The sequence below is a fragment of the Prionailurus bengalensis genome, chromosome E2, assembly GCF_016509475.1.
Source record: "Prionailurus bengalensis isolate Pbe53 chromosome E2, Fcat_Pben_1.1_paternal_pri, whole genome shotgun sequence".
Taxonomy (NCBI): Eukaryota; Metazoa; Chordata; class Mammalia; order Carnivora; family Felidae; genus Prionailurus; species Prionailurus bengalensis.
In genome coordinates this window covers 25,768,510-25,783,030 of record NC_057352.1, presented here as the reverse complement: position 1 = coordinate 25,783,030, position 14,521 = coordinate 25,768,510, and the positions used below count along the sequence as shown (strand labels likewise).

Here is a 14,521-nt window from a genome sequence, read left to right as displayed (position 1 = left end):
CTCTCTCTCTCTCTCTCTTTAAAAAAAAAAAGAAAAAAAAAAGCTGTTCAGTATACACTGAGATAAAATGATGTATTTTTTATGACTCATTTTCATAGTAAGTCAGTGCTATACTATTCAAGTGCAACAGGGAACCTGGTCGGAGAAAAGCCAACTTAAACCATAGGAATGAGTGGTGCCTGGGTGGCTCAGGTGGTTAAACATCTGACTTCGGCTCAGGTCACGATCTCACGGGTTCGTGAGTTCCATGCACTGGCAGCGTGGAGCCTGCTTTGGATCCTTTGTCTCCCTTCCTCTCTGCCCCTCCCCTGCTCACACACTCTCTCTCTCAAAAACAAGTAAACATTTTTTTAAAAAATAATATATAAACTAGGAATGATTCTGTGAGGAGTTGGGAGAAGTTATACCTACGCCTTGGAAGATCGGGCAGGATGCAATGAAGGCAGAGTCCCCAGTCACCTGGGAATTGGCAGGTAACCTAGAAACAGACTTGAGTGCTACTGGGTGGTCTTCTGAGAGAACCTAATTCAAATACAGAAGTCTCCAACTGAGACATATGCAAAGTGTTTTCCTTTTGATTAACATATGGTCACACAGTAGTCCCAACTATGATTGTGCTTTATCACATTCCTTGAAAAATGTATTACAGACAATTATACCTATACAGCCAAAAGATAGGTGTCTTAAAGGGAGCCAAAAATGAACATCCCCAATCTATAGCCAATATCCTAGAGGAAAAAACTTTTTTAGGTTTCATCAAAATGATACTACCAGTAAGAGCTACTAGGCCAAGTGTGAGTACTGTGTACACACTTTTTAAATCACTACAGTTGCTCTAATACCCTCCCCGCTTTCACTATATCTTCAGTGAACTGCCAGATTAATCTTTCCAGAACTATATTACTCCACTATTAAAAACTATGCCTCTGGCCCCTGAATCAAGCACAAACCCCTCTGCCTAGCATTCAAGCAAGAATTTCATATTCTATCTTTACTACCAGACACAGCACTTGCCCCAAATGCAATGCTAACACTTGCTCCTTGCCTGACTTGAAAGCTCTTCTGCCTTCTCTCCTCTCCACTTGCCATCCACACACAGCCTTTCCATTCTTTGTGTGTCATCTCCTTCATGAAGTATTCTCTGATGACATCACACACACTGATTCTTCCTTCAGTCAACAACTATGCATTAAGAAACCTATTCTGTTTCAGAAGTTGAGAGGACTCCTTCCTCCTAATTCTTTTTGTCCACATTTGTCTGTGACTTAAATTTAATACTTACTACTGTCCTAGTCTTCCAATATGTCACTTTATACTTGTGGGAAAGGATCTTGAATGTTTTATTTACTAGTTGGTTCACAAGTGATTTGTGATTTGTAGGTGATTTGTCTTGGGAACCCAAACATACACATCTTTTATACCTCCCATAACACATGGCAAAAGACCAAATATCTTGCTATTAATTTCTGTTAAATATGTTTTTACTTTCAAACCTTGTGAATACTTACTTTTGTGCCTTTCTTGGAGGGACAGAAGGAAAAAGAGCTTGGCATCCTGGAAGAGTTTTTTTCGGTTGCCTAACATTGTCCTTAACTATAATTTGTTAGACAAGTATTTGTGGAGTTCCTACTGGAGGTCACATACAGGCACAAATACTCTATTATGGTAAGTAGAGTCTTAATCACAGCCTTAAGTCCCCAGCACCTATTATTGTTTTCTGCATAGTTAACTCAGTAAAGCATGTGTTGAGCGTCTCTATGAATGTAGCCTCCTGCCCTCAAGCAGTTCATATTTTAGTGGTGTAGGGGTAAATGGGAAATAGGTGATGAACAAAAAAACAAGTAGAAGAAAGAGCTAGGTAATTTCAGAGCGTAACAATTACTATGGAGAAAATAAAACAAGATATATTAATACAGTTTGCTAATTTGGATTTTTTTAGCAGCAGAGTAGAGCAACCCCATCAACATGGCTTAGTGGACAATACCGCAGCTTTTCCAGGTTCACAACCCTGTCTTTCTCCCTTGCTGTGTGGCTCTGGACAAATTACTTAACCTTTCTGGCCTCGTTATTCCCACTCTCTAACAGTACCTACCGCATGAGTTGGGTGTAAGGATTAAAAAGAGTTGATATGCATAGTGTTTGGCATTCTGCCTGGCAACCTGGGAAGTGCTCAGGAAATGTTAATAATCCCCAAGGCCGTCAGGTTAACTTACCTGACGCTAAGGGAAGGTGAGAGCCTCAAGCGCCCCCTGCCCCCGAGCCCCGCCCAGATCCACGCCCCCTGCCCAAAGCAGATAGTCCAGCAGGGGCAAACTGGGGCAGAGTTTTGACCTTGAGCTGAGTCCTAAGAGGCCGAGGGGTCGGCTCCCCTTTCTATCTGAGAGGGCGCGCGGAGATGGCCAGGTGGGGAAGGGCTGCGGGGCTCCCCGTTCCCTCCCTGGGGCCAGAGGCCTCGAGGGCTCGGACCTGCTTACCCCGGACGCCCTGCGGCGGCGGGGAATGGGCCGGGCTCTCGCTCAGCGCCGGCCTCTCTGGATCGGCGGTTCGCAGCCGAAGGGGTCGACACGGCGGCGCCCCGCACCCCCTCGCCCCGCCCCCAGCTCAACGGTCGCCGGCGCTCAGCCCTCCCAGGGCGCGAGGCCGCGGGCGGGCCCGCCAGGCGATTGGCCGGGAGGGTGCGAGGGGCACGCGGGCGGAGGCGGGGGGCGGGCACATGCGCGCAGGCGGCGCGGCCGGCACGCGGCGCTCGCGCTCCCCGCTTAAATGAGCCTGGGCTCCCCGCGCCCGCCACTTCGGAGGGGTCCGCGCCGCGGCCGCAGGCGGGGCGGCCAGCGTTGGTGCCATCCCTCTCGCCAGCGCGCCTCGCCTCCGGGGCGGTCAATGGGACGGAGCGTCACGGAGCAGAAGGTGCCGCCCGTCGGGGGGCTCGGGCAGCGCGTGAGCCCGCCGGGGTGCTCGAGTATGGCGGGCCGCAGGACCTGAGCCGTGCCCCGCGGGGAGGTATCCTGGTGGCCGGCGATGGGGACCGAGCGGGACTGCCGCCGCACCGGGCCGTGAGGGCCGCCGCCGCCGCCTCCTCCTAGCCGCCGCCTCGGCCACTCGCGAAGCGCCGGGCCGCTCGGGAATATGGCCCTGGAGCAGCTCTGCGCGGTCCTCAAAGGTAAGCGCCCGGGGCCGCGGACGGCGCCCCCTGCGGGCCGAGACCGGCGTCTTCGCGTCCCTCCCTGGAGCCGGGCGCCCGACGCGCCTCTTTGTCTGGTCCGCGCGGACCGCCAAGCCCTCGCGCCCGCCCGGGATCGATTTGCTCTCCGAGCGCCTCTCCCCTACGCTCTGTGTGTCTGACAGGCTCCGGGGGCACTGGTAGGAACAAACGGGAGATCAGGAAGCGGCGGCCCGGCGGGGCCCTCCGAGCTGTGTCCTCGCGCCTCTTTCTTAAAATTCCTCGCATCGCTTTGCAAAGTTGTGGGGTTCGTGTAAGTGGGGCGAAGACTGGTCTGTTTGCAGCATTTAATGACAGAAAGTCGTTCCACACAAACAATAAAAGCCCCAGCCGAGGAGTCGCGGAGCGGCTCTCCAAAAGCCCCACGATGGCGGGTGGCGGAACGGCCTGCGGGCCGGGCCGGGTCCCACCTGCTGCGGCCGTGGAGGCTGCGGCACCACTGCGGGCGCCGCGACCCGAGTCTGCCCGGCCCGGAGCTCTCTGCTCGTGGCCGCGCCCCGGCGCTTCCCAGGACCTCGGAATACCGTGCTGCTGTCGTGTAGTTCTTTCTGATTTGTTGTGCCGGGAATTAAAACAGTGGACTTGCCAAGTGCACAGAGCTCTCAAACGTGCTGTAGCTGCTTTGCATTTTCCTGAAGGTGTTATTTTAGATTAAAATTTATATACATAGGTAATTAAGATTGTGATACAAAGTTGCTTCCGAAACTCGGACTGAATAAGTCCTTTTTTCAGTCGTCAGAGGAAAACACCACCACACAAAAAAAAGGGCTTCTCTTTTTCCCTACCGATTTAAATTAAAAACTGAATAGCTGTAACGTTCGTAATGTTATGAAATATTCTCTTTTTCATACTGGGTAAGGAGTTAAGGTATTGTATTAGCAGTGTCATATATAGCTTATTGTATGCTGATTTTTGTACAGTGACAGATGTTTTTTCCCATTCCATATTAATACTTTTCTCAAATTTGTTTATTAGAAAATTCAGTCTAATTTTGCTTTAAATTTTAATTGGACAAGTTACCTGCTCTCCAGACATACCTAAATTCGTAATTGAGATTTGAGCAGTTTAATTTAAAATGCTTAACTAGCCAACTGTATGCTTACAGATACAGTCTGTACTAAGGTAACCTAGGACTTTCTACCTTGTGAATATTTCATGTCACCCCATAAATTCTTAGTGATTCCTTTATTATGTTACAATTTAAAACTCTGAGGTTAATTTCATGTAGTTTTCCTATCTGTAAATCCTAATTTACATAGCCATTCCTTGGAAATTAAGATTCTCTTTTACTCTTTCAAAATAAATCACATATGCACAGTAAGATTTCTGATAGTCCTCATGATCCAAATTTGCTTCATTGTTCTGATTGCTTTAAAGTTATCAACATCATGACAGTCCATCTGGGTAGCCTCCTTGGGGAGAAATCAGTTAGCCCTGTTATACAGCTCTTCCTGCTGAACTTGAGGGAACTGAGCTGGATAGGAGAGAATCTCTGGTCCTCCTGAATGGTGAAGGGATTCGCAGCTTTTCTGCCTATGCCTTTGTCGTTGGTACACAGTGCCCTCTCTGGCCACTGTGATGAAGCATTTAGTTGTTGCAGCTTTGAGGAAAGGATTCTGTGGTGATGACAGAGCTAACAGTGAAAACAATGTAGTATCTGGCTTTTCTTTTTTAAAGTACACTAAAACCTACACTAGTTTTACATGCTGAAGTATTTTTAAAATTCAAATTAAGTTGTTGTAGGCTTACTAGAGATGAAACAAGCTATTTTTAAGTCTGCTAAAGTGTATGTGTGTGTGCACGCGCTCTTGTAAATATGGGAAATTGGTCTGGAAAGATTAAAGAAATTAACAAAAGTTGATTCTGAGAAAGGAATCTGGGAGACAGAGACCAAAGTGAGGGGAACACTTCTATTTCATTGTATGCCCATTTGTACCACTTGATTTTTTTTTTAAACCAAGTAAGTGTGTTACCTACACAAAAATTGGCATTTTTAATTTAAAAAATTATCAGGGGCGCCTGGGTGGCTCAGTCAGTTAAGTGTCCGACTTTGGCTCAGGTCATGATCTCACAGCTTGTGAGTTCGAGCCCCGTGTTGGGCTCTGTGCTGACAGTTCAGAGGCTGGAGCCTCTTCAGATTCTGTGTCTTTCTCTCTCTGCCCCTCCCCCACTCACACTCTGTGTCTGTCTCTCAAAAATAAATAAACGTTAAAAAATTTTTTTTAATTATCTTTTGGAAAAATATTGGAATCCTGCCATTCACTGTGTGCATGAAGGCATAAAAAGCAGCCTTTAAGTGTTCTGTAAGGTGAATTGTTTCAGTGCTGAAGAGGTTCTTATCAGAGGCAGTTCTTTAGTATTTGCATAATTACAGATATTACCTACCTAAAGCCTTGTTTGGAATATTATGGTCAATTTCTACTAAAACAAATCATCCATAATGAGTGTGTGAGATTTTAAATGGAAGGTAATTTTCTTTAAGATGCCATTGATTCTTTTTGTTTTACTCTCAGCAGTGAGAACAAAAGGATAACTTGTACTAGGCTTTTTAAATCTTGCACATGGTATTACTGAATAGTTCACTTTTAACTGTTTGCAATCATTCCAGGTCTTATAAAATTTAACTTTCTGCCAAAGTTAAGTAAACATCATAGTCACATGAAAATACTGAGTTAGTATTATAAACCCATTTTTTACTGTTTTATTCACTCTGCACACTTCTGGAGAAACCTATTAGACTCCGTTATATTTAAATCTGTATAAACTGAGGTTAAATTTATTGTGTAATAGCATAAATATCCCTCTATGCTATATTTTTAAAATCATAAATATCCCTCAACACTGTATTTTTAAAATCTTAGACTGGCAAAAATTAACTCCTGTCTTTCATTCTTACACCTCATCCAAAAATGTAAACCATACCAAAATAAGTACAGCACTGGAAACCTGTCCCTTTAATAGTGAAGTCTTTAAGCACAGTCTTGTTAAAAATTAGCTTTTCAGCTTTTCCCCCCAGGAGTTGAAGAAAATGTTTTAATGCTGAAAACTGAAAAGTATGAGTAAACACTGGTTTTATTGTAGTAAATCCTCAAACTAGAATCCAGTGTATTTGTGTTTTGAAACCATGATCACCTGTTAGAGAAAACATGCAGCCCTGTAATACAGACACACGTGCATTATAAAACAAATTCAAACCAAAACCACCTTCGGTCCTTTTTGGAATAAGATAGAAAAAGATAAACTGGGGGCGCCTGGGTGGCGCAGTCGGTTAAGCGTCCGACTTCAGCCAGGTCACGATCTCGCACTCTGTGAGTTCGAGCCCCGCGTCAGGCTCTGGGCTGATGGCTCAGAGCCTGGAGCCTGTTTCCGATTCTGTGTCTCCTTCTCTCTCTGCCCCTCCCCCGTTCATGCTCTGTCTCTCTCTGTCCCAAAAATAAATAAACGTTGAAAAAAAAATTTAAAAAAAAAAAAAAAAAAGAAAAAGATAAACTGTAAGTAAAATTCATATCTAAAGTTTTAAAACAATCCCAAGTTCTCCTCTTGGTTATTACCTATTCAGAGTCTCCTGCAGTTTTTTTTTTTCCAGTCTCATTTTTGAATTATGCTCCTGCACAGTAATTGTTGACATTTTAAAAAATGTATCCCTGAATCACTTTGAGATCCCAGTTATTATGGTCTTCAAGTTGGAAAGGGGAACCAAAGATGTTATCCAGCCCACTGGTTTCCAAACTTAGGTTAACAGGAGAGCTACCTCAAAGGAACCCTTATGAGGAGGTACTTAAAAACTAAACAAAGACAATAGATAAGAGCAAGGTTGCTCTAATTGGTGAGGGACCTCACCCTCTCAAAGGCTCATCAGAGTGGCCCCCCAAAACTGATACTTTTTAATGTGTTTGTTATATTACTCACAAAATTGCAGTTTACTAATCTGAAAGTTCAGTTCTTCCTAGGCAAAATGATATTAAAACATGTTGGTTTAAATATGCCTAGAGTAGCATGTTGGAAATTACAGCACTAGTGTGTGAGAAGACTCACTCTTTAAAATGTGATCTGGTCACGTTAAAATTTGATGGTAGTTGCTGTGGATGTCTAAAGAAGGCTCCTGTAAAATGAGAAGATACAAAACTGCTGTCTGCAGAGCATTTGGCCAGCAAAGAGGTTGTCACATTCTGCAGGAAAGAAAGTACTGCTACAGTTAATCTTTGTTAAAGTGGTTGGCAGTGGGATTAGCATATGTAGGCTGGAGTGATCCCAGAGTTTGCCAAGACCCATCTTCTTTGTGTCTTTTTTTTTTTTTTTTTGAAAAAATGTTTTAATGTTTACTAATTTTTGAGAGTGAGAGCAAGACACAGAATCCAAAGCAAGCTCCAGGCTCTGAGCTGTCAGCATGGAGTCCGATGTGGGGCTCGAACTCAGGAACTGTGAGGTTATGACCTGAGCCAAAGTAAGACACTTAACCAATTGAGCCACCCAGGCACCCAAATCCGTCTTCTTCCTTAACTAATAATAATAAGTAAAATTGAGTTTGATTACATTTGGGTACTCCATCCTGTGGAACACAGTTTATTGAAAACAAGTTACTGCTACCTCAAGTAGCATTTGGACTCTCATCAAACTCCATTCTGCTCTCATTATAGAACAGTAAAGAGTTAGGTGGTTTTTACATCATGGCATCTCATGATAGATTCTACAAACCTTAAGTGCTTAAAACAAGAAGGCTTATTGGAAAGAGGCACACTCAATTACTAACAAGTAAATTGAGCCAGCTTGAGGAAAGTAAGAGTAGTGACTAGATATCTGAAAAGAAAAAAAAAATCAATTATTTTCCTGTCCCTGACGTATGCTCAAATAAAAGAAGCTGGGTCATCTGTGTGATTACTGTTAACCAAGATGTGTGCTGCTTAATGTGTTAATGCAGGGCTCTCTGTACTATGTTGTAGTCAACAGAAAAGACATAATCAGGATCATGCTTAGTCATTTCATGTATTCATCTAATTTTTATTGAATGCTGTTGTGGGCCAGACAGTCTTCTAGTCACTAGAGAGAGGCATCAGTGAATCAGACAATGCTCCTCTTTCTAGTAAGAAGAGACAAATAATAAGCAAGAAAATACCAAGTCATATAAATAGTAATTAAAATATTTATATAATAAAGTAGGATGAAGGAGAAAATATAGAGTTTCTTTAGAAGTCAGTCACAAAACCTGAATGACCAGAAGAACCCAGCCATGCAGAGAGATTCTAGGCAAAAGGAATAAACTAGTCCCTAAAGCAAGAATTAGCTTGGTGTATAGAAGTAATGAGAAGAAGGCCTGTGTAGCCATTGGTAGCAATCGGGAGGTCAGATGCTAGATCATGTAGGACCTCTGAAGTCAGAGTACAGAGTATTGGATTTATTCTAAATGTAATGGGACTGTATTGGAAGATTTTATGAAAGGCTGTGATATGATCTGGTTTATGTCTTGAAAGGATCACTGGCTGCTGAGTACAGAATAGATTATAGGGAACTGTGGCAGGAATAACCAGTTGTCTCCCAATATCCATTTTATAATTCAGTAATTCTCTGAATTTTAATTAAGCCCGTGAACACCCAACAGAAAGACTAGATTTTCCAGCTTTCCATAGGGTTAGGTGTGGTCATGTGACTAAGTTTGGCCAATTACATGTGTGTGCAACTTTGGGAAAGTGGTGGTGTTTTTGTTCAGTTAAAAATTTTATTTTGAAATCACTGTAGATTCTGGGCAAATGTCTTTTAAAGGAAGGAGGAATGTCCTGTGTCATTTCTTCATTTTTGCTGACACAGGAGTGAGTAGCTATAATGAAGATATACTGACTGGCACTCTGGCATACATATTGGACCATAAGATGAACTTGGAATTAAAATCAGCTACAACTGGGGCACCTGGGTGGCTCAGTCGGTTGAGCATCCGACTTGGGCTCAGGTCATGATCTCACAGTTCGTGAGTTTGAGCGCCTTGTTGGGCTCAGAGCCTGGAGCCTGCTTCAGATTCTGTGTTCCCCCCCTCCCTCCCTGCCCCACCCCTGCTTGTGCTCTTTCTCTTTCAAAAATGAATAAACATTTTAAAAATTTAAAAAAATTTTTTTTAATCATCTACAACTGAATAAGATAGAAGATCCCTAGTAATGATATAACCTTCACTCTAGCCCTTGACTACTTACCTCCACAGTTTGTATACTTGGCAGAAATATATTCTATGTTGTGTAAACTGTGCAAAATCAGTAAAAGAAAACCAGGCAGAGATTGAGAACTGTTAAATAGTCACAGAAGTGAAAAATCTGAATGCTATCAGATAAAATTAATTTTGAAAGTGCATGTCTTAAACAGTGCAAAGGTACTCTAGTGGAAGCAAAGGGTGATCCATGGCAAGTGCAGATGCCCAGAAATAGGAAGTATTTATAGGAACATTATAAGAATAGGTAGCAGAGCGTTCAGCAACATTTCCAAAACCAACTCATCAACTCCTTTTTGCTAGTCCCCTACCCTGCCACATCCATTTTGGCCCAAACTTGCCCCTGCCATCACCAATGGAGAAAATGGGCAGCCTCTTTCCATTTCTTACAGTCTACCATCATTCTCTTATTGTAGTAGTTGGTTTGCAAAGTATGTTCCCAGGGCCAGAAGCTTTTAGCATCAATGGGGGACTTCCTTGTTAAAATGCAAGTTCTCAAGCCCCAACCCAGACCTACTGGGTCAAAATCTCTGGAGGCACCCACCCCCGCCACTCCACTCCAAAATCTGTGTTTTAATAGTTCTCTGGGTGATTATCTTTTACATTGCACGCTACTGTCCCGATGATTGATTCAGTTCTCACACCTGGAAGTAGACTTGCTGCGTGGGATTTGTGCATTTTTTAAACTGGTATATATTACCAGATTAACCTCCAAAAAGGCATGCCAGTTTACAGTCCAGTGACAGTGTATGTCAGTTTTCTATATCCTGACCAACAATAGAATCTGCCTTTTTTTTATATTAGGCTAAATTTTTGCATTTTTAAAAAATTTATTTGAGCAGCATGCATGCAAGCTGGGGAGAGGGACAGGAGGAGAGAGAGAGACTGAGACAGAGAGAATCTTAGGCAGGCTCTACTCCATGGGCTCAATCCCATGACCCTAGGATCATGACCTGAGCCCAAATCAAGAATCAGACAGTCAACTGACTGAGCCACCCAGGTGTCCTTCATTGTTTTTGGTTTTGGCACATTTTTCTTATGGCATAATCTTTTTTTCTCAGTTATTTGTAATTTTTATTTGTTTGTCTTTAGTAAATGAAGGTGTTCTCCACCCAAAAATATACATAGATAATTCAACTTTTTGTTTTTTCAATATGGTGTTTATTTTTCTATTTAGCTTGAAGGAACAGACCTACTTTTTTTTTTAATAATTAACAAGTTATCCCAGAATCATTTCACCAAGAGTTTCAAATACCATACATATAATAATTTGTGGTGTGTGTGTGTATGTATACATACATACATTTATTTATTTATTTATTTATTTATTTATTTATTTTATTTTATTTCATATCTTCAGCTTTTTCTTCCATCTTCTTATCTTTAAGCTTGAGAATAAGGACCAGGGCTGCTTGCTTCATTGCTGTAGCCTCAAGGACTGACCACTGCCTGTAATACAGTGGGGGCTGGTTATGTTTGTTGACAGATCATCTGTTTCTTCCTATACCATTACTACATTTTGAATTACTATAGCTTTGTAATAAGTATATATTATTTTTATGTATTTTATGTCTTTTATTTTTTAATTTTTCTTGGGCCGTATGAAAAAGCTTTTAAGATGAGTTATCAGCAACATTTTAAGTCCTCCAGAAAACTAAGATTTTGATTAAAACATTAAATATGTAACTTATTGGGAAGAATTGTTACCTTCACATTGTTTTATTATCCAAAACCTATCGTCACTCCGTTGTATTAAATTTGTTTACTTGTTTGTTTGTTTTAGTCTTACTTTCTTCTTTTAATAGGTGTAATAATTTCCTAGTAATTCTCTTGGGACTTCTAGGTTTTAAGTAACATTATCTATAAATAATAATTTTGTCTCCTTTCCAGTATTGCATTGGCCAGAGTTTCCACTGTTAAGTAACAGTGGAAAGAATAAACTTGATCTTGATTTTTATAGTTCAGGGTAAGGCCTGAACTTTAAACTGAAAGCCCTGGGGAGAAGACTCTGCATAGAGCTAATAGGACAGTGTTTCAAGGTAAAAGGAGTAGCATTGAGGACTGGTATTTAACACCTTGAATAGCATCTGTCTTTATCATTTAAGTCTTCATTTTTAAGTCAGGTCTGTACACACATTACAAGGCCTCGCCTAAACTCCAGAACTAGAGGTATGGGCATAAATAATGAGCATTCCCTCTTTTAAGCATCAAATCACAAACCCTTCTTTATGTAATTAAACTGTATGGTTAAGGAGTTTAGAATTTTTATTTTGGCATGGATTTCTACCTTAATGAATTAGTGCCTTCTTGGGTACATTATCTTTTAATTTGAAGTGTGTGGTGTTTCTGGATTTGAGAAATTATTGATCCTTTTGGTAAGAGGAAGAAGGGAACAGTGGCACATAGTTGGGGCTAAAGACAGAACAAAGCAGCATGGCACTGCTTCTTATAGTTAAATAATTCCAGTGTTTGGCATTAATGGAGTTTGTTTTAATATCCCAGCCTTGTTATAATAAGCAATTTGCAAAGATCCTATTATACAACTGGGAGGAAACTATGTTTATTATGATATGGAATTTAGAATGATTAGTAGTCACAACTGTGTCACTAAATATTTCTATCCCTGATTGTTATGCAGATTCACCGTATTCTTTATATATCATTTCTATATTCAGTAGCATAGCTCATTTGGTTTATTGAGTTGTGAATATTGTTTTTTAAAGATTTTGGGGAAAAAAATTGTGAGCCACCCTCTGAATAGAGTAGAAAAGAATAATAGGTTTATTTGGGCTTATAATTTTATTTTTAAAATGATCTGCCTTAGTTGCACACTCTGTAAAATTCTTAAGTCCATATTTTACGTAGCCAAATTATTGATCATTATGTAATAATGAACTAGCATAGTTCATCCCTTTGCCATAGCTTTACTCTTGCTCTCCTGGATTCAGTTTGTTGATTCCTTACTTGCCCTTTCTGCCTGGCTTTGTGTTACTTATATACCATGAATTATAAATGTGAGGACTAGTAAATTGTTATGTCTGTGATTCAGGAGGAAAGGTATACTGAGCACAAAATTTTGATCAGTTGTGTATCATCTGAATGATAGCCTTGGGAAGTAGTGTCCTCTAACAAGATACAAATTGATACAAATGGATGTGTTATTTGCTGAATTGTCAGATACCTAATATTACCCTAGGTTTTTCTTTTTGATTACACATATTCTGTTTTTAAAAAAACATGTTTCAATTCTCTGTTCTTCAAACTCTGATCCAGTGAAGAGTTGTGAAGAGTTTGAAGGGAGGATTGATTGTCCTACATAACAGGAGGTCTTCAACACTACTAGCCACCAAAGAAAAGGAAGAGGAAATTAAAGGTGCTGACAGAAGACAGAGGAGACAAAGGTCAGCAAGGATACAGGAAACTAAAGATGAAGATGCCAAGCAATTAGATTTTAAGATGTAAACAACTGAATGGCAAGAATTATCTTTTTACTTTGGTGACTTGGGAAGTAGATACTCAATACATGCTATTGCGTGACTGTCTACCAGTCACTTAACTAGCAACCTATTCAATGCCCCCATCTCTCTCCCTGCTTTCATCCTGTAAGTCACCAATTACAATTAACTCGACATCTGAATCATGTTATCAATTCTTTCCTCCTTTCCATTTCCACTACCACTGCTCCGCTTAGAGATCTCATCATCTTTGAATATCCTTCTCCCTTCTCTTTTTTAAAATTTTTTTTTAATGTTTATTATTTTTGAGAGAGATAGAGACAGAGACCAAGCAGGAAAGGGGCAGAGAGAGAGGGAGGCACAGAATCGGAAGCAGGCTCTAGGCTCTGAGCTGTCAGCACAGAGCCCGATGCGGGGCTCCAGCTCACAGACCGTGAGATCATGACCTGAGCCGTAGTCGGCCACCCAACCGACTGAGCCACCCAGGCACCCCCTTCTCCCCTCTCTTTAAAAGTTTACCCTTCACACAACCATCAGGATCATTGGTCAAAAACACAGATATGATAACGTCACACTCTACTTTAAAAACTCACAATGACTTCTCATTATAGTCAAAAGTCCAAACTCTTCAGCATGCTTGTCAAGACTTTTAACATCAGACTTCATTCTGTTTGTCACCTGATACACCACTGGTCCTCCACATGCTCATCCTGCTGTATAGAACTCAGAGTTTGCTGACCTGCCATAAGCAAGTGCTCACTCGTGGTTTTGTCTAAGCTGTTTCTTTCTCTGTATCCTGGGTTGAGGTACTGTAAGGTACAAATAGAATATACGATCTGTTTCTGAAATTTTCCTCATTTTATTCTTCACCCTCAGCAGAATGAATGGTTCCCATCCCTGCTTCCATTATGCTTTCTGTATAAATCCTGTTAAACTTCTTTTCACCTTGTATTGTAAACTGTCATTGACAATAGACTAACTCAAGGATGGTAGTTTCCTGTCTATCATTTATGTAACAGAGTGCCTAGCATGTAACCAGTGCTACACCAGTGCTATCATCTCATTTAATCTTCACAACAGCCTTTTGAGGTTAGTGCTACTAGTACAACATCCCCATTTTACAAATAAGTAAACTGAGTTAAAAAGGCCTCACAGAAAAAAAAAAAAAAAGGCCTCACAGCTGGTACACAGCAAAACTTGAACTTCAGCCTGTATCCACCGAACTCGTAATGTCCATACTCTTAAATATTTTGCCGTATTTCTCCCCCAACATCTGTGCATCCTCAGTGCCTGCTATCCTTGACAGTAGGTACTCTGTAAGTGCTTATTGACTGAATGAATAATAAAAATTCCAGTTCACAAGATTTTGAGGCAAGTGAACTTTACATTGAAAGGGACAGAGAAAGCTATCCATGCACCATTCATAAAAATAAAATGTTTAAAAGAATCATCAAAATACATACATACATACACAAAACAATTCAACGTGACTGGGTCTCAGAAATGTTCAACTCGGGGGAAAAGCTTCATTTTCTTTTTTTTTTTTTTAATTTTTTTTTTTAACGTTTATTTTTGAGACAGAGAGAGACAGAGCATGAATGGGGGAGGGTCAGAGAGAGGGAGACACAGAATCCGAAACAGGCTCCAGGCTCTGAG

General features: G+C 41.3%; 1 protein-coding gene across 4 annotated transcripts in view; it reads left to right on the top strand.

Moving 5' to 3' along the window:
- The first annotated feature begins 2,700 nt into the window (after window positions 1–2,700).
- Window positions 2,701–14,521, top strand: part of NETO2 (neuropilin and tolloid like 2) — a 65,799-nt gene continuing 53,978 nt past the window's right edge. Inside the window, exon 1 of one of the 4 annotated variants that reach the window (XM_043600806.1) lies at window positions 2,701–3,160. In XM_043600806.1, the coding sequence (XP_043456741.1) occupies window positions 3,127–3,160 (34 nt within the window). In that variant the 5' untranslated portion in view covers window positions 2,701–3,126. The remainder of the gene's footprint in view (window positions 3,161–14,521) is intronic. The other 3 variants (XM_043600807.1, XM_043600808.1, XM_043600809.1) reach the window with 3 other exon arrangements.